At 35.6% G+C, this 21,019-nt stretch overlaps 1 protein-coding gene across 1 annotated transcript; it reads left to right on the plus strand.

Annotated features, from left to right (window-relative positions):
• Positions 1–9,808: 9,808 nt before the first annotated feature.
• LOC114325025 (zinc finger protein 70-like) lies at positions 9,809–19,989 on the plus strand. The gene is made up of 2 exons (XM_028272949.2): positions 9,809–11,948; positions 18,833–19,989. The coding sequence occupies exons 1-2, from the start codon at positions 11,194–11,196 to the stop codon at positions 19,248–19,250; spliced, it is 1,173 nt and encodes a 390-aa protein (XP_028128750.2). The 5' UTR covers positions 9,809–11,193; the 3' UTR covers positions 19,251–19,989.
• The last annotated feature ends 1,030 nt before the right edge of the window (positions 19,990–21,019 follow it).

A 21,019-nucleotide genomic window follows, 5' to 3' on the forward strand; every position in this document is an offset into this window, starting at 1 on the left:
TAATCAGCCGTCAATTATGTCAACATCAAAATGCAAGACTAGCATATAACAACCAAGATGTAGAGCGCGTAAGAAAGTTTAAGTACCTGGGAACCTGGCTATGTGAAGACTGGATGTCGGATATGGAAATTAAATGTCGGATAGAAAGAGCCAGAAGTGCATTCATGAAATTCAGAAACGTCTTTACGAGCTCTGACTTTGACCTAAACCTAAGATTAAGATTCACAAAATGCTATATATGGTCGGTGCTCCTATATGGCATGGAAGGATGGACTTTAAAAATAAACACAATGAATAAGCTAGAGGCATTTGAGATGTGGATCTATCGACGAATCCTTAAAGTTCCCTGGACCGCAAGAATAACAAATGAAGAAATCCTGAGAAGAATTGGTACAGAACGACAACTGATGTGCACAATTAAACAGAGAAAAACGGCATACCTGGGACACATAATTAGAAATGAAAGATATCAGTTTCTGCAAACCTTAATTGAAGGAAAGATCGAAGGAAGAAGGGGAGTGGGCAGGAAGAAAATGTCATGGCTCCGTAATGTCAAACAATGGACAGGACTAAAAAACATAGGAGAGCTAATACATACTGCAAGGGATAGAGAAAAATGGTCAAACGTGATCGCGAACATCCATTAGTGGATTGCATAAGAAGAAGAAGAAGCTGAAGAAAAATGAAGGGTATGCATTGTTTTTATGTACGTATAGTTTTTTACTGATAGATTGTATATGACGCATTTCAATACTTTTAAAAGTCAGATGAAATAAAGATTATTGATTGATTGATTGATTGCAACATGTTTCAGTTCGGTTGAAAACTGAGCCTGACAATTAGGTTTAGTTTGACATGTTTCCAGACTTTCCTCTTCCTGCTTCCTTAATAGGCTCGGATGCCTTTTCATCAGATATCCAGGTTGTCACCACATCTCTTCCTTGGCCTTCCTATACTCCTTCGGCCGTTTGGTGGCCTGTCTCGTGCTATGTTTACCTACCTTCTCTTCGTTCTCCCATTCTGCTTAGATGGCTATTCCATTCTTTTTTTCTATTCAGTGTCTAGTCATTTATGTTCTCTATATTACAGCTTTGCCTGAGGTCTGTGCTACGTTGTCTGTCCCATTTCACACGTTTCCATTAGTCATTTTGTCTTGGTGGTATCAGGTCTTGTTTCTGCAGTGTAAGTCATAATTCGCCTAACTACTGTCCTATAAATATTGGCCTTTGTTTCTGTCCGTAGATGAGTGTTGCGCCAGATGGTGTGTTTAAGACATCCTGCTATTCTGTTGGCTTTGTTTATTTGTTTGGCAACTTCCGCATCTGTATCTCCATAACTGTGCATTAGTACTCCCAAGTAGCTGATACTTTCTTCTTGCTGGATTATTTTGCTGTCCACTTCCAGCTTGCACCTTATTGGATGTTTAGAGATTACCATAATTTTTGTTTTTTTTTTTTGGTCATATTATCTTGTTGAACTTTTTGCTATTATATTAAATTTATATAAAACTCTCTGAAGGTCATCTTCACTCTCTGCAATAAGTATGGCATCTGCATAGCATACTATAGAGATAATTTCTTCACCCATTCTGTACCCTATACTCAGGTTTTTGAATTTATGAATAATTTCATCCATGATGAGGTTAACAGCAGCGGGCTCAATAAGTCTTCTTGACGTATGCCTCTTTTCACTGGTATCGGCTGTGTTACACAGGTGTAAAAACAGGATCCAATGTTGTTCAGTTGATGTGGTGCTGGCGCGCAACAGGCATTTTCCCTTCGATACGGTTAGGGGCTGATACTGTAATTGTCTTGTTACTTTCACTATGGAGTGGTCGAACGAAGTGGTGTTAGAATTTTATCCTTATATGAAGCCGAGTCCATTATTAAATAATGGAAACTCACGGGGTCCAAACCATAGAAATAGAAATTTAATTAGTGAAGACTGGAAGCGAACTTAAGAGCAAATGGGTGTGAAATATTCAATAGCAGATCTAAAAAAAGAAACATAAGACGTTGATGGTAACCTTTGTAAAAATTATTGCAGAAAGTAAAAGCATTCTCAAAAATGGGTAGTGGTACCGATGAAGTGTTCAAACCAGAGTGGTTCGCCCATGAATTCATGCATCGATGTGCTTGGATACAACAGACTAAAAGCGCGTCAAAATGGCTCGACCACATTTGGACGCGCCAAACTTTGACGGCGTGTGAACTGGCAAGTTTGGTGCGAGGACTGGCACTCCACGCGCCGTTAGATCGCGGTTTAAGAGTATAAAACCGAAACATCTAAATTGCCATAAGATTTTTTTTTTATTTTTTGAGATTATTTTTGTGATTATTCCTATATAGGTCTGGATCCCGCGTATGTCAAAAAAGTTGATTAATAGCAAGCTGAAAATTTGTTAATAGCTTAAGGGTGTCTAGTCGAACAAACTTTGATATATGGGAACACTGGAACAGAGGAAGTTTTAATTGTGGAACAGGTTAAAAATTTGGAACGGTCAGACCACGAAAACGGCACATGTATTTTGTCAGACAGAACTTCCAATTGATTTGTTACCCTTTCATTAAACTCTCATGCAAAAATCAGGCTGCTATTTATCACCAAATGGGCATTATAATGAGTGGAACACGTAGAAAATGTCAAATGACAGGAATTATGACAGGTGATAAATAGCAGTCTGATTTTTCCACGAGAGTTTAATGAAAGGGTAACAAATCAATTGGAAGTTTTGTCGGACAAAATGCATGTGACGTTTTCGTGGTCTGACCGTTCCAAATTTTTAACCTGTTCCACAATTAAAACTTCCCCTGTTCCAGTGTTCCCATATATCAAAGTTTGTCCGACTAGACACTCTCAAGCTATTAACAAATTTTCAGCTTGCTATTAATCAACTTTTTTTTCATACGCGGGATCCAGACCTAATAGACCGGGATAGTATCTGTGCTCTAATTATGACATTTCTTTATTTATTTAATTATATTGTAAATTTTTGAGATTCTTTTGTGATATATATGTATACCTTGTAATGTAATTTTTTAGTATATCTTGATGATTTGAATGAGATGAAAATTTTTATTTCCGGTCTACTTATATTATAATTTTACCAAATTAAGCTCATGCATTTATGTTTTAAGACTGTATTAGCATAGTATGTTTTATAGCGTTTTGTCTGAGTAGCTATACGCACTTTTTTGTACATTCACATTTATGCCTATTTAGATGATATTGTTATGATAGCAAAATTATACTGTTGTACAGTACTTGTGTACCTATTTATTGAAATTGAGATTGAATAAAGTTGGTCAAAATGAAATTAGTATCGTATTAAATATGAAAGAAACAATTTGACAAGTATAAATTTTCTTGTGTATAAAGAAAACACTTACCACTTGTGTTGAAATATGTTCATTGGCGGGTATTCAGCATCGAGGTCGCTTGGCATCACGACGGTAAGGCAGGACTCTCCGGTGCTTAACTCAAGACGAGCTCTTTACGTAAAGCCTTTGTGCCTTTAGGGACAAGTGTTTCTCTGATTAAAAGCAATTATGAACAAGTCAGTTCACGAGAATTTAAAAATATGAAAGTTTTAAAAAATTGAGAGATTGTAAACGTTATTGAATTTTTTATTACACATCATCTTCGAGTTTTACAATGGCGTTTTTTCTTGGCTTAGGTATTTCAGATGCCCCTGAAGATGATCTAGGAGCTAAAGTATACTTGCGCAAGATTTAATAAGCTCAGTGCTCGATATCTGCCTTTTATTTCCGTAAATTTCATATATTCGAGCATTCAACCACTACCTCTTTCAAAATGTGTACATATAATTAAACCAGATCATTTATATTATGTTCAAAATATAGAATATTAAATCTAAAATAAGAGGAAGAACGTTCAAATAAAATATTTACTAAATACTTTTCCAAATAGAGATTAAAGTGTAAAAAACCGTTTTTCTTTAGAAGATTTAGGGCCGGTACTCTGTGTCCCGATTAAACCCCGGTTGCATATTTACAGATGCTAGCGTGTGTAGACACCAGGGTGTTGAAATCAGTTAGGGTTTGGAAAAACAGTACATTTACAGATGCTAGCGCGTGTTGACACTACGGTGTTGAAATCAGTTAGGGTTTGGAAAAACAGTACATTTACAAATGCTAACGCGTGTTGACACTACGGTGTTGAAATCGGTTAGGGTTTGGAAAAACAGTATGTTTACAGATGCTAGCGTGTGTTCACACTAGGGTGTTGAAATTAATTAGGGTTTGGAAAAACAGTACATTTACAAATAACACAAAAGAACAACATAAAAAATAATGTTGTTCTGAAGCTATTTTCTTGTGACATTTTTATAATTAACTATTTAGATGGGAAATAAGCCACAATTAAATTGAAAAAATAATTTTATTAACGTTTCGATGCCCAAATCGGGAGTCATTGTTAAAATACAACATACTACTAAATTAAACAAAAATGTTCTTGCTTAGTAAAAAATACTTTAAAATGTATAATATATGTCTGAATTTCCAATATAAATGAGTCAAATTAAATAAATTGGAGACCTAAGTGGAAGAAGGAGGTATGTAACATTTTCTAAAATTTTCAGTTTCTTAGTGAATGAAGGTGGTATGTAACTTAACTTGAAGCGTAACTTAACTTGAAGCGTTTTACATGTCTGCTCTAATGGTGACAAGGAAAGAACTAACTATAAAAATACTGGGGGGGTCGAAATGGGGCTAGTAGAAGGAACAGACACATAAAGCCTCGTGTTGCAAGATGGCAGCTCAATGGTTGTGCGGTGCCTAGGTCGCAGATTCGTTAGGGAAGGGGAGAGGGGTGTTAAGAAGACTAACTACCATAATCAAATACAAAAGGGTACTTACTCAGACTAGAGGATCTTTCTACTATTTAAAAAAAAGGACGCCGTTCGAAATAAATCCTCTGGTTCACATATGGGTACTTACTGGACATATTCCTTACTTACGGGTACCAATTGGGGGACATTCATCATAGATTCCTCTTTGGGGTTAAACTGGGCAATCATTTTCTCAACACTGGCTTCTATGCCATTTTCTTTTCTTCTATACTAAAACTTACACAGTTGCATTAGACATCTGGTTAATATTTCTCCAAAAAGGTTACAGAAAGAAAAGGTACATTTTCAAAAACGTTTATTTAAAACTTTAAACTTTATTTTTACTATAAAAAATACTTTCTTTAATATGAAGTTATTACAACTACTAATTTACAAAACTTTAACTTTGATATTACAAAGGTTTTAACCTGGTTTAGACTTAAAACACTCTCAAATATTAATTATTATTTCACATGATTTTACATTACAAAAGAACTTGTTGGACAGTGTATGTCAACATAAGATTTGACGTAGCTGTCAAATGTCAAAGTCACTGTCATTTACCATTATGAAAGCAAAAGCAAACTATTATTAAAAACTTATTATTTTTAAACTCTTTACCAACAAACTTTATATCCATTTGGAATTTTTACAAAATTAAAAAACGTCTCATACCTTTTTATTTTAACAAAATTCCATCGTCACACTTCAATCACTACACGGGGGGAAAGGGGTTCTTCATCAGACAAAGAGACTTCGGTGTCCTTGACACGGGGTGCAGGGGAGACAACAGGTACAACTTGAATACAGGAACATATACTTGAACGGGAACTTAAACCATCTCTACAGGACTTCGATAGGGGATATTAACCATCCAAGGCTAACAACTAGGGCTTTAGAAGAATAACAACCACCACCATACCGGCTCAAACTACGTCGCCGCAACATGTTACTGCGTATATACCCGATTTCCACTGTAAAAATCCAATATTATGGAGTGGAACCTTGCACGGGGTTCTTCTATGGTCACAGAACAATAGACCAAACCATTCTCTTGATTAAACTTAGCGACAACATACAAATTCAAACCGGCAGGTGTGGCACCTGGAATTCCACGGAAATGTCTTTACATTCCAAACGTACTTGTAGAACTGACTCTTCTCGGCGGCGAAGTACTCACACCGAGCACTTGTTCATCATCATTCTCTTTGCCTTATCCCTATGCGGGGTCGGCTTCCCTAATTGCATTTCTCCACACAATTCTGTCTTGGGTCATATCAATGTTAATCCCCTTTACCAACATGTCCTGCCTTATCGCCTCCCCCCAGGTCTTCTTTGGTCTTCCTCTCCTACTCCTTCCAGGAATCTGCACTTCAGCTATTCTTCGTATTGGGTGATTAACGTCTCGACGTTGAACATGACCGAACCATCTTAACCTATGCTCTCTCATTTTGGCATCAATTGGTGCCACACCTAGACTTCCCCTAATATACTCATTTCTAATTTTATCCTTCTTTGTCACTCCACTCATCCATCTAAGCATTCTCATTTCCGCCACATGCATTCGTTGTTCCTCTTTCTTTTTCACTGCCCAACATTCAGTTCCGTACATCATAGCCGGTCTTATGGCTGTTTTATAGAATTTTCCCTTCAGCTTCATTGGAATTTTTCTGTCACACAACACACCACTCGCTTCTTTCCACTTCATCCATCCAGCCCTAATTCTACTGCATGCATCTCCATCTATTTCTCCATTACTCTGTAATACCGATCCTAGGTACTTAAAACTATTGCTTTTCACAATCATTTCACCATCCAAAGATACCATTTTATTTGTAGTAGCTCCATCTTTAAATGAACATTCCAAATACTCTGTTTTTGTCCTACTAAGTTTTAAACCTTTTTCCTCCAGAGCTTGTCTCCACTGTTCCAGTTTTTGTTCTAAGTCTCTTTCACTATTTCCTACTAACACGACATCATCAGCATACATTAAGCACCATGGAATGTTACCCTGTAGTTTCGCTGTTATCTGGTCCAAAACTAATGAGAATAAATACGGACTAAGCACAGAGCCTTGGTGCAATCCTACTTTCACATGAAATTTATCAGTCTCTCCCACACCTGTCCTAACACTAGTCGTTACTCCCTCATACATATCCCTCACAATCTTTACATATTCACCAGGGACTCCTTTCTTATTGAGTGCCCACCACAGAATCTCTCGAGGAACTCTATCATATGCTTTCTCAAGATCAATGAATACCATATGAGCGTTTGTTTCTTTACTCCTGTATTTTTCCATCAACTGCCTTATAATGAAAATTGCATCTGTTGTTGATCTACCCTGCATAAAGCCAAATTGATTCTCGGATATTTCGGTCTCTTCACGTATCCGTCTGTCAATTACTCTTTCCCATATTTTCATGGTGTGGCTAAGCAGTTTTATAGCCCTGTAGTTTGTACATTGTTGTATATCTCCCTTGTTTTTGTAAACAGGTACCAGTATACTGCTTCTCCATTCGTCTGGCATTTGTCCGACTTCCATAATTCTATTAAATAGACCTGCTAGCCACCTTGTTCCTGTCTCTCCCAATGCTCTCCATACTTCCCCAGGAATATCATCTGGTCCTACCGCTTTTCCTTTCTTTATTTTTTGAAGCGCTTGAGCCACTTCCTCGTTGGTTATTTTGGTGACCATTGCTGCTACTGTCTCCGTTGACTCTACAGGCTGTCTGTCAAATTCTTCATTTAATAAGCTGTCAAAGTACTTTCTCCATCTCTTTTTGACTTCCCTTTCGTGAACTAGTATTTTATTATTTTCATCTCGGATACATCTAATCTGATTAAAATCTTTTGCTTTCCTTGCTCTCTGTTTGGCTATTTTATATATCTTCGTTTCGCCTTCCCTGGTATCAAGTTGATCATATAGGTTTGAATACGCTTCTGCTTTGGCTTTTGCTACTGCTACTTTCGCTTCCTTTTTCGCCACCATATAGTTTTGAAGATCTGTGTCGGATCTGGTTTCTTGCCACTTTTTATATAATTTTCTCTTCTCTTTTATTTTTCCTTGTACTTCGTTTGACCACCACCAAGTCTCTTTATCCTCAAACTTTTTTCCTGACGTTTTCCCAAGTATTTCAATAGCAGTCACCGAGCACTTGTTGCGCATTTAAAAAAGCGATTTTCGCCCTTAATGCTACAACGTTGCAAGATTGGGACAAAACCATTATTCTTTTCAAAGGAAGTACGGTATTTTGGACGAGTCCAAACATAGTTTGAAGGGGATTACGGTACTTTCTAACATTATTCAATGTTGCGCAATGATCTGTAATACTCAGAAGCAGGGCGGGCTTTAAAATATTTAGGACGGGATATAGCATTAATAAATTGGAAAAATAGATGTTCTTTTTGGGAACTAGGATGTAAAATTAATGAATGCTATTAACAAAACATTATAGCGGGAAATCCAACTGCTATAAACTATCATATTATGCCACTTTTACTGTACCTCTAAAAAGCTTAATAAGAGATATTCTAGTGGATGAACTAGTGGATTCTAGTCTGTTCTATGTAACATGTAGAATACAATTCTTGAATGGAAGAAGGAGGTATGAAATATTTTTCGTCTTTTTCAGGTTTAAATTGTTTATAACTCGAAAACTATTAACTTTAGAGAAAAATTACAAAATACCTTTTTTGTTTACAATGATCAAAAGAACCTAAAATAATGTACACAGGCTGAAAAAATTGATTTTTTAAATTTGTTTACATTTTTTTTATAAATGTAGCTAATGCTAGGGTAGCTATTAGTAAAAAAGGCAAGGTAGACGTAAGAAGAAACGCCAGGTCGAAGAAGAAAGGCCAGGTCGCAGACCGTCATGGCTTAGACACCTGTAAGAATGGTTTAACAGATCCTCTGCATCCCTTTACCGAGCTGCCATTAACAAAATTACTATAGCCAGTTTGATAGCCAACATGAACATAGCAACATGAAGAAGAAGATTATTTTGTGTTCAATTACATAAATTTCTGTAAAACTGAATATAGAGCATTATTTCATGCCACATACCCCCCTCCTTCATTCAGATAAAGGATAATAGTTATATAAACTAAAATTAATGGAGGAAGGCGGTATGTACAGTTTTTATTTATTTTTAGAAAAAATACTAAAAATCAAAACAAATTATCAACATTATATGTAAAGGAATGCTTATAGCAATATAAATAAAACCAAATAACACAAACAATATTTTCATGATAAAAGTAGAGGAATAAAAACTTTAACTGCCCATATCTAAAAAGGTAGGCTTTGTAACATACCTCCTTTTTCACTTAGGTCTTCAAATATTAGAAGAATTTTTTACTAAGCAACAACATTTTTGTTTAATTTAGTAATATTTTGTATTTTAACAATGACACCCGATTTGGGCGTCGAAACGTTAATAAAATTATTTTTTTCAATTTAGTTGTGGCTTTTTTCCCATCTAAATAGTTAAGTATAAAAATGCCACAAGGAAATAGCTTCAGAACAACATTATTTTTTAAGTTGTTCTTTTGTGTTAATATATTATTGTTTATATCCCAACAACGTTTAATTATTTATTAATACCTAAATCACTTAAATATTTTTCCACAGCAGTAGGTATATAAAATCAATGTCAAGATCCGTTAGCATATGCATGTATAACCACTAAAAAAGCTAGCTGCTTTCAACACTCTGGTGTCCAAATCTGTTAGTATTTGTAAATGTACTGTTTTTCCAAACCCTAACTGATTTCAACACCCTAGTGTCAACACACGCTAGCATCTGTAAACGTACTGTTTTTGCAAACCCTAACCGATTTCAACACCGTGGTGTCAACACGCGCTAGCATCTGTAAATGTACTGTATTTCCAAACCGTAACTGATTTCAACACCCTGGTGTCTACACACGCTAGCATCTGTAAATATGCACCCCGGTTAGAGGAATTTTGCATGACAAAATTCTTCTAACCGGGGTTTAATCGGGACAGAAAGTACCGGCCCTTGGAAGTTGAATTAGGTAATATATTCCAAGAGATACATATACTTCGTCTAATTTACTTACCGTTGCACGTCATCCGCGTCATAGCCTGTGACGTCACATGATATCAACACGAAATAATTAGACGGTAGGTGTGTTCTTTTTTTAGAATCATTTTGCCTAGTACACTGGAATTACAGTCACTAGACATATTTTATTATATACGCATAGAAATAATATTTGAAGAATTCTATTAATGTTAACCTAAAGAAATACACAACAATATGTTTCATTTAATTTGTATAAATGGATTATAAGGCGTTTTTATGAAGCACATTTGCTCGGATCACACTGTAACTGTAATCGAACGAAGGTGACATTTTAGAATAAATTGGTAACATTTATTTGACAGTTGCGGTGATGACACTTCATACAGTATTTCTCATGATCATCTTTCAGTGCGTCACAGTTTTTCGATTTCTTTCTAACGCATTAAATTGTATGTGACAGAAAAAAAGGCACGTCGGTGATTACATTTCGTCGGTGACATTTTTATAACATTTATTCTAGTTATTCTAGTTGTCGATAGATGGCGCCATAATAAACAAATAATTTTTTTTTAATTAGATAATAATATTACAAATATAATCTGTATAATTTATAAGACTATAAAAATCAAAGAAAATACCATTTTATAAATGCAAGAAACACATCTGATTTGTTTTTATTCCAAATTGAAAATAAAATGTGACAACTGTCAGATTTAACTAAAATGTCATGTTAGAATAAATGTCATAAATGTGTATTATCACGGACTTACCCTTTTTCCTACCATTTGTTACGCACTGAAAAATGATCATGAAAAGGACAATATTTGTTTATATTCTTTACTATAACTATTTGTTTTATTATATTTACTGTTTTTATTATTTACTTTAACGTAAGGTTATAACTTAATTCTTGTTCTCTATTTCTAAAGTTTTTATTTATTTACATTTAATATTAATTTGTTTTGTTGTATAATCCACGTTTACAATAATTATGTGATATATTTGATTTAAAATGGATTCTGGATTTTTTTATACTTTGGCAACTGTGTCAACTTGGATCTCTGGCGTAGATAATGACGTGCAACGGTAAGTAAATTAGACGGACTGTAGATATTTTATGTAGTGTAGGTTTAGTATAGTTATAGGCGACTGGTGTATTGCAATGATACATTGAATTCGAAGTTTATTGATCGTCACCTGCAACTGTGGCAAAAATTATCAAAAGCGATGTAGAAGCAGATGTACACGTGACCCCTTCACCTTCACTCCTCGTTGCCATCTCTCACAGATGATCTTCCTCAAGTATATACTGTGTCTACAAATAACTCCAATTTATATTATTTTTAGACAATTTTTGTACAGGTTCTTTTATTTTTTTTTGTTATTAAATAAAGTATTTTGTAGGAAACTAGCAAAAGACGAAAAACGAAACATTAAACTAGAAAAACCAATAAGAAAACGAAAAAAGAAAGTCTCTAAAGAAAACGACGCCGACTACGTAATAAAAGAAGAAGACGAAGACGACGACGAAAAAGACATTAAAGACATTAAGGTTAAAAAGGAGCGAAAGAAACGGGAAAAGAAGCCGAAAAAGCCGTCTTTAAGGGAGATACAAAGACTGTTACAAAAAGATAGCAATCCTTTCATAGTAAACTTAGACGAACTTCCAACTCCATTGGTCTGTCCTGTATGTAAAGAGTCTTTCCAGACGAACCGAGAATATGCCTATCATTCCTCTGAACATAACGACGACGGTCAATACGTCTGTCATTTCTGCGACTACAAGACAGATGTAAAGAAGCAGATAAAGGCTCATATGATCCAACATAGTGTATTTAAATGTATGGTTTGCGAGAAGATATTTAAGAAAAGGCATTCGGCTTACAAACATGGGGAAAGACATATGGATAATAATAAAGTACAATGCGAGATTTGCGGGAAAAGTTTGCAAAGCCAGTCTTTGAAGACGCACATGAAGATTGTCCATACTGACGAAATGTTGGACCAGAGGCATTACTGTCCGATATGTAATAAGGCTTATAGGTAGGTACTTATGACTAAAACTCTCTTTTTTCTTTCTTCTGTCTAGATCGTGTTTGGGCATAGATATCTCCTAACTCCTTCCATCGATCTCTATCCTGAGTCCGAGATGTAATAAAGCTTATAGATAGATACTTATGACTAAAACTCTCTTCTTTCTTTTTTCTTTCTTCTTCGTGTTTGAACATAGGCCTCTCCCAATTCCTTCCATTGATCTTTATCCTGACCAATTTCTTTCGGCTGTTCTTTATACAGGGTGATCAATTTCTGTGACAAAGTCCAATATATCTGTTATTATACAATATATGAAAAAAAGTTGTTAATAAAAGTTATAGACACCTTCAATGTACACATTTCTCTACATTTTTCTGATTAAAAAGATATAACACTTGTCTAAGGTTATACCTAGCGTTTGAAAGTTATGAGCACTTTTATTAAAAAACCATACTGATATGATCGCCCTGTATGTTTCTAACGGTGTAATATAACTTAATGTTTTTACTGCTTTTGACTGTCAATATTAAAGTAGTTTTGCAAAAATATACAGTTTTTTTATAACTACACAAATTGTATACAGGGTAAGTCAAACTGTAAATACAAGATTTTCTTCATATTTTTAAATGGAACACTCTGTATTTTATATTACCATCGAAAAGTACTATCAGTATACTTGCATATCTTTTAAATATTCCCTATACCTAAAGTTATTAGTTTTACACAATACTTAAATAACAATACTTAAACAATACTTTAATTTATCAAGAAAACTAAATGAAATAGAAATATGTTCAACGTACTTCTTATATTTCTTATAAAAACTGTTCAAAGTGACCTCCCATAACGTCTACACAGCCTGGAGACGAGTTTCGAAAGACCTACTCGCGTTTGTAAGCATTTTTGTTATGTGACACTTTGAAAGGCGTTTTTACTCCTTATTTTTATATCGTCAACTGTTGTTGGAGGTGTCCTATACACTACGTCTTTAATACCCTGCAGCCCCTGCTCACTATAACGCACTTGTCAACGGTGAACTCGATGAATTATTTCCTGAAAGATGGATAGGAAGAGATGGGCCAGTTCATTGGCCACCCAGATCACCAGAATTGAACAAAGTTGACTTATTTTTCTGGTGTTATATTAAAGACGTAGTGTTTAGGACATCTCCAACAACAGCTGACGATGTGAAAATAAGGATTAAAAACGCCTTTCAAAGTGTCACATAACAAATGCTTACAAACGTCAGTAGGTCTTTCTAAACTCGTCTCCAGGCTGTGTAGACGTTATGGGAGGTCACTTTGAACAACTTTTATAAGAAATATAAGAAGCACCTTGAACATATTTTTATTTAATTTAGTTTTCTTGATAAATTAAAGTATTGTTATTAATGACTAAGTAATACATGTTGTTATCAACAATAAAACTAAAATATCTCGAAAACTAATAACTTTAGGTATAGGGAATATTTAAGATATGTAAGTATATTGATAGAGATTTTCGGTGATAATATAAAATACAGGGTGTTCCATTTAAAAAAATGAAGGAAATCTTTTATTTACATTTTGACTTACCCTGTATACAATTTGTGTAATTATAAAAAAAAATGTACATTGTTGCAAAACTACTTTATTATTGACAGTCAAAAGTAGTCACAACACTAGTTTATATTACACCGTTAGAAACATACCGGGCGATCAAATCAGTATGATTTTTTAATAAAAGTGCTCATAACTTTCAAACGCTCGGTATAACCCTAGACAAGTGGTATATCTTTTTAATCAGAAAAATGTAGAGAACCAGATTTTGAATAAAATATAGGGTGTTCTATTTAAAAAAACATAACTTTGGTTTGGCACCGTGTTATGGATGACCCTGTATATTTCTGACTAATTTCAAAATGTGTACATTGAAGGTGTCTATAACTTTTATTAACAACTTTTTTCATATATTATATAATAACAGATATATTGGACTTTGTCACAGAAGTTGATCACCCTGTATATCATCTACCTATCTCATCATTGATCTTCCTCTTGGTCGTTTACCTTCGTTAGGTATCCAATATTATATTGGGTTGTTGTATTGGGGTCCAACGTTTGTCTTTTTGTCTAGCAATGTGGGCCTGCGAAGCTCCATTTGAGTTTAACAATTTTTGTTTTCATATCCTTGACTTTTGTTTGTGATCTTACCCAGTCGTTCCTCTTTTTATCTAACAGTTGTATGCCAAGTATTGCTCTTTCCATTACCCTTTCTGTTGTGGCTAGTTTATTCATATTTGTCTTGTTTATCCAGGTTTGACAACCATATCTCATGATAGGAAGAATGCACTAGTTGAACACTTTGCTCCTCAAGTATTGGGGTACTTTGCGGTTCTTAAGCATGCAACCAAGTTTTCTAAATCCTTCCCACGCTGGTCTTTTTTTTTCCTGAAAGCCGTCTGTTATGAACCGGTTGTATTGCAGCCACTTGGCTTATTGTACATCTTCCATTCGTTTATGAAGCCCATTCCAGAATTCTGGAACCCTGTACCAGCTGTATAGGTCTAGTGAGTGGGTGTCATATATATTTGGAGTCACTTCGATGTCTCCGAAAAGTGTTTGCCGCCTCCGATCCAATGCCTCACAGTCATGCAAAATATGGTTGACTGTTTCAGGTTCTCTGTTACAGAGTCTGCAGCTCAAGTCTCCGTGAAACAGCCCCATTGTATGCAGGTGACCCTTAACTGGCGCATGTCCAGTGAAGAAACCTGTTATGACTCTGAGCTGATTCCTGCTTGTTTTCAGCAGTAACTCAGCCCTACTAGCACATGTCCGTCCGATATACATTGCCATGTGTTTGACCGGGTACACTCTCCCAGTGTGAGTTGTGTTGGCTTCGGATCCAGGCTTGTTTTCGTTCACGGGCGGTGCTTTTTGGCACTCCCACGGCCGGCTCTGGAGCCAGGTATTTTGTAGCTGATGCTCTCTTGGCAAGTGCATCAGCTCTTTCATTGCCGTATATGCCCCGATGACCTGAAACCCATACCAGTATAGCACTGTTATGTTGTGCCAGTCTGTCAAGTTCTTGTCGACATTCCCATACCAGCCTAGAGTTCACCTTAGGGCTTATTCACGCTGGTTCACCAGCTCACGCTTGTTTTACTCTTCTAGTGATTTCCGGACTTTGGTCCTCTTTGTCTAGTTTCAGAATTTGGCCTAGGTAGATATTAGTGATGTAACGAATGTCGTTTTTTGAACATTCGCGAATACGAATGCGAATACGAATATCTAATAACGACATTCGCGAATGCGGATGCGAATGCGAATGTTCAGTTTTTTTTTAATTTGTTTCTATTTTTAAAATGTTTTCTAAATTTATAATGAGAAGTTAATTGATATTTAGTGTAAATCAATCTGAATCTTAAGCTTTATTACATTATACCTAGTGTGACCAACTCCAATTCAGTCGAATTCGGGACAAGGCTGAAAAAAATACCTGAAATCCGGGACTTTTCAATGAAAATCGGACCATTTTTTTGACGTTTTGACTTCCAATCCGGAAATCTTTCTCAAAAAAGGAAAAGTTAGAACATCAACTGATGTCGCATTTTCATGTAAATATAACCTTAGGTTAATATAAAAATGTAATTATCATTATAACCAGTTGTGGCGTAATGCCATCAAAAATGTAATTGCAAACATGCCACAAGAAAACAGCTTCGGAAGATTTTTATGTTAATTACTTCTTACTATTATATTACCTTCAATCGAACGATTAAATTTTCTTAAAAATAAGAAGAAGACCCCTAAAAATCAATCCATTAATGTGAATTTTTGGAAAAAATAACGTATTCAAAATTTCAAAATAAAATTTTACCAAAGCGTTGAAAATTCGGATGGCCCGGAAACCTTGTCCGGGACGCCGGGACACGACTTCATAATTCGGGCCATGTCCCGGATTTTTCGGACTAGTTGGTTACACTAATTATACCAAATAATAAAACAACGTGAAGGCTGAGAATATGATTATACGAGGTTAAGTTACCTTTTTTTAATAAAAAAAGGTGAGAAAGAAAATAGATTTTGATTTTATTAATCTAACCATCTAACGCTTAGCTTAAGCCGTCCTCTTGTACCTTACGGTGTCGAGGTATTAATCTAACGTTATTTTCAAATTATTTTTTCTCTCATATTCATATTCGCAAAACATTCGCACAAATTTTGCGAATGCGAACGCGAATGCGAATATGCAAAAAGATGCGGATATTGGCGAATGCGAATGCGAATAAGAATATTCGTTACATCACTAGTAGATATATTCCTGGACTTGTTCTATCTCACTGCGATTTATAGTCTGTGTTTGTCATTGTTTTTGTTTTTGTCATATTCATTTTAGGCCGACGTATTTGGAACTGCCTGTGAAATTCTCCATTATAATTTGTAGTTCCTCGAATCAATCTTCTCGCTATAATCACGATGTCGTCATCGAATCTGAGGTGATTTAACTTGTTGCCATTAACGTTAATGCTATATGTTGATCAATTTGTAGTTTTGAAGACGTCTTCTAGGGCTAGGTTAAAAATCTTGGACGATATTACGTCTCCTTGTCTAACTGTTCTCTTAATGGGGACTAAAACTACTTGTCCGATATTTAGTACATTTTCCTTCTTCTAATAGCTTAAATCCATTGCTGAAGAATGTGTGTCTATTCTCGTTGTACCTAAATTCACACCTCGTTAGTTTGGAGATTTTCTACTGCATTTCTCCAATTACTTCTGTCCAAGGTAGCTGCAGTTTGCAAAACCTACTCTTTGTAGATCATCTTTGAATGATTCTGGATATTTCCTGTACTATCTACTAGAATATTTTTTGTATCTATCTGTCTTAGAGATTCTTGCTACGTATCCCAAACAGATGAGTTTTTTTTATATATCTCACTGATCTCTTTCCTTTCGTCCAGCTAAACACTCATGTAACATTGGATGGATCTTTTATGTGGATCTTGTATATATCTAGGGGTTCTTGTATCGAGGTGACATCGAGTATACGAGTATTCTTCTTCCTAACACCCAGATTTTTTGTTACTAGGAGGCCCTATACCAGCACTAGTTTTTCCTAGCACTTCCTGTCCCTCTCGTACCACACTTTTCCTGTTGGGTTCCAATCAGTCATTAACCGTATCTTTTTCATCAAGCTCTTCCAGCACTCTACTCTTAAACTCTTTTGCCTAATACTTATCATTTAACTTCATCCACTTTACTATCTGGTCTCATACTTGCTTTCCTTTTCACGTCACCTTTACCTCCATATCCATCATCATCAATGGTGTCACAACTCTTCGTGAGTCTTTGCCGCGTTTACTATTGCCTTTCATGTTTGTCGATCCTGTGCCACTAATTCTCATTGTCTCACTCCCATCTTCTCCAGATCTTCTTTGTCTGCATATTTCCACCTTTTTCTAGGCCGGACTATAGACATTCTTCCATCTGGACTTTCCCAGAACACATTGTTTATGAGACGATTGTCGTTACTGCGTATCACATGCCCTGCCCATCTGAGTCTATTGGCCTTTATATATCTCCATAATATCCAGTATTCTCATAATATTCATAAATTCTTCGGAAGCTACAATTACTGTGTTGAGGGTTTGATTGCAGGACTTTGCTCGTCACTTCTCTGTTATCTCTCTCCTACTTTGACAGCTGAATTGTCAGTCTCTTGAATATTGACCGTGCTTTATATTTTATCTTCTTCTTCTTTTACGTTTTGTAGATCTGTCGATCACTTTATTGACGATATAGAATATGTGAATAGATTCACGTACCTAGGAATGGATCTGGTCGCAAGCAATCAAGAAGAACCAGAAATAATTAGAAGGCTTGTGCTGGCAAATAAAGCCTATTTCGCTATGGGCCACATATTCAAATCGCGAGACGTACACCGGAAACAAAACTCCGGGTCTATAAAGCAATAATCAGGCCCATAGTAAGTTATGGCTGTGAAACATGGGTGGTGACACAGAAATCTGCCAATGCATTAGATGTGCTTGAAAGAAAAATATTACGTAGGATACTGGGCCCAATAAGTGAAAATAACAACGCGAATTAGGTATAATAGAGAAATATACGAGCAATATAGCGAACCAACTCTAGCACAATACACTAAACTGCAGAGATTACGGTGGGCAGGGCACCGTTAGAATAGAATCAGGGAAAAAGACCTGTTGGAAGACCTACAAAGAGATGGGAAGACGAAGTCGATGAGGGTGCCAGGAACTTCCTAGGAACGCGTTCATGGAAAAGAACAGCGGTAAATCGAAATGATTGAAGAAGCTTGTTGAAGGAGCCAAAGCTCGATTTGGGCTGTAGTGCCATTGGATGGATGGATGGATGGAGATCTGTCGATCTGTTAATACCGACGTTGAAGTATTTCTTCAAAGGTGACTGCCAGCTATCTCTCCATCTTTTTGGTGATCTCCCCGGTGTACGCTTGCCAGTTGGTTTTCCTTCTATCGCCATTCTTAGTCAACTATTCTTGTAGTCTTTGCCTACCCCATCTTACTACATCTTGCACGCCACATTGTTTCCTGATGACGTTGTTTCGTATTCTATCCCTTCTTGTCTTCCCTGCTATTGCTCTTAGTGTCTTCATTTGGGCTGTTCGTAGAATGCTTTTGGTTTTATTGATGGCTTCTCTTGATTCAATACCATAGGTCATAACAGGTCTGATGCAAGTTTTATAAACTCTAACTTTGCTGTCCATTCTCATATATGGGTTATTCCAGACTGCATCTCTCAAACATCCGGACAAGACTTCGGCCTTGTTTATTTGTCCTATTAGGTCTTTACATTTCATAAATTAATTTAAATAGTGCCTATCATCACTAGTTTACTGTAATTGACTATTTTTTAGATACTCTTCCAGTGTGAGAAAACACATCTCCGCCAACCATCGAGAACTAGGCATAGATGTCTCCGTCGTCTGTGACATCTGCGGCAAAAGAATTTCCAGCAAGAGCAAGCTCACGAAACACCTCAGCATCCACACAGGTGACAAACCGCACCCGTGCGCCGTATGCCACAAACGGTTCAGGGCCATCGACACCTTGCGGTCGCATATGGTGGTTCACACGGGCGAGAAACCGTACAAGTGCATGTACTGCGGGAAAGCGTTCGGGCAGAACGCGCCTTACAGGTACCATATAAAGACTCACACGGGAGAAAGGAACTATAGTTGTAGTATATGTGGTAAAGGGTTCATTTCTAAAGCGAATTGGAGGTTGCATGTGAAAACGTGCGATATAATGGCCACTGGCAAGATGAAGTTTTAGCGAATTGTACTGTGTTGAGTTATTTATGTGAAATACTGGCTATGATATACTAAGAAACATCATCAGGGTGTCCCAGACTAACTTAGCCACGCTATATCTCTTAAACGAATAGAGATTTTCGAATGGGACAAAAAGTGATATATTATACTTGTAATACAGTTTAATATGGCGTACAAAAAAATCATCTCCTAAATATTCATCCCTTAGTTACAACCCCTAACTTTAATTTTTTTAATAGCACCCTGTATATTTTTTTATAGTTTTGGATGTGGTATTTTATCGTCTATTCAACACATTTTTTGAAAATAAAATCAGTTCGTAAATGACCAAGAAACTATCAGTTTATTTTTGTTAATTGTGTGTCCTACCTAAGACTAATTTATCCAGGCTATAGAGAATAGAGATTTTCGAATGGGACAAAAACTGATCTATTTTATTTGTATTTGTAATAATATGGCGTAGAAAAAATTCATCCCTAACTTACAGGGTGCTATTTAAAAAAAATAAAGTTAGGGGTTGTAACTAAGGGATGAATATTTAGGGGATAATTTTTTTTCTACGCCATATTAAAGTGTATTACAAATGTAATAGATCAGTTTTTGTCCCATTCGATAATCTCTATTCGTTTAAGAAATATAGCCTGGATAAATTAGTCTGGGACACCCTGTATAAAGTATTGGAAATCTTTTTTCGGAACATGGGCACTTTCAATGCAATAAGTTAGATTCTTGATTTGCAATTAACCAGTGTAAAGACAACGTTGAGATGTTTCATATTTAATTCATTTGTTCGACTGCACCGAACTGAGATCTCTAATTTGCAAGTTACGCCAGTCAATGAGATCAAGAATAGGATATTACCTCCGAATTCTATCCTACTGCATGGATTTTAATAAAATTTTGGGACTAGCCTCTTCTTATCTCCTAATTCAAAGTCGTGTTCTTAAAAATATGCCGATGTGTGCTTTTATTTTGGGGTTGTTCCCACCCCTTCTTAGGGGTGAAAATTTTTTTGGTTAAAACTATCACCGAAGTCGCTAGAGAACCTAATTCTAAGCAAAAACTGTTCCATAATTTTTTTTTGAAAACTCAATAGTCCAGGAACCGAAGCTTTTCACCCCTCAATTTTTACAGATTGGATCGATTTGCATGAAAATTTGAGAATAAGTAGTGGATGTTCCAAGGATCAAAATCTATATGATGCTGAAAGGCGCTTTTATTATGGGGGTGTTTGCCACCCCATCTCGGGGGTGGAAATTTTTTATTATATTTTGACAGCAACAGTTGATAAAAACATTAATTCTAAACAAAAAATGTTGTATACATTTTTTTGATAAAACTAATAGTTTTCGATTTATTCGCTATCGAAAGTGTTCGTTTTATATGGAAAAAAATCAATGTTCTTCTATAGTATACTCATTTACTATTCACTCAATTTTTGTCGTAGAAAAAAATTTTTCACACCAAGTTCTTAAGAATTAAATAACCTACAATTTCATATTTAAACATTTTTTCTTATCTTTGATGCTAATCTTTCTATTCTATGAAGAAAATGGCATTTTTTACAAAACTACAAAAATTCTTTATTCGTATTCTGTTAACTTCAGTTTTTTAAAAACTAATCATTTTAAGCCAGTCAAACTTCTAGAATCTATTAATAATACACAAATAAAGAAGAATGAATAAGACCAATGACTAAAAACACCGCTAACTTACATTATTATGCTTACAATTGAATTTCTCCTTTTTTTTTCTCAAAAAAATATGTTG

This window comes from Diabrotica virgifera, chromosome 9 (assembly GCF_917563875.1).
Source record: "Diabrotica virgifera virgifera chromosome 9, PGI_DIABVI_V3a".
Lineage (NCBI taxonomy): Eukaryota > Metazoa > Arthropoda > Insecta > Coleoptera > Chrysomelidae > Diabrotica > Diabrotica virgifera.

Excerpts from the sequence above, each read along its gene's own strand:
- LOC114325025 (XM_028272949.2), top strand. The coding sequence starts at position 11,194 with ATGATCTTCCTCAAGTATATACTGTGTCTACAAATAACTCCAATTTAT. Across the intron at positions 11,949-18,832 it reads ATATGTAATAAGGCTTATAG|ATACTCTTCCAGTGTGAGAA; the intron begins GTAGGTACTTAT and ends ACTATTTTTTAG.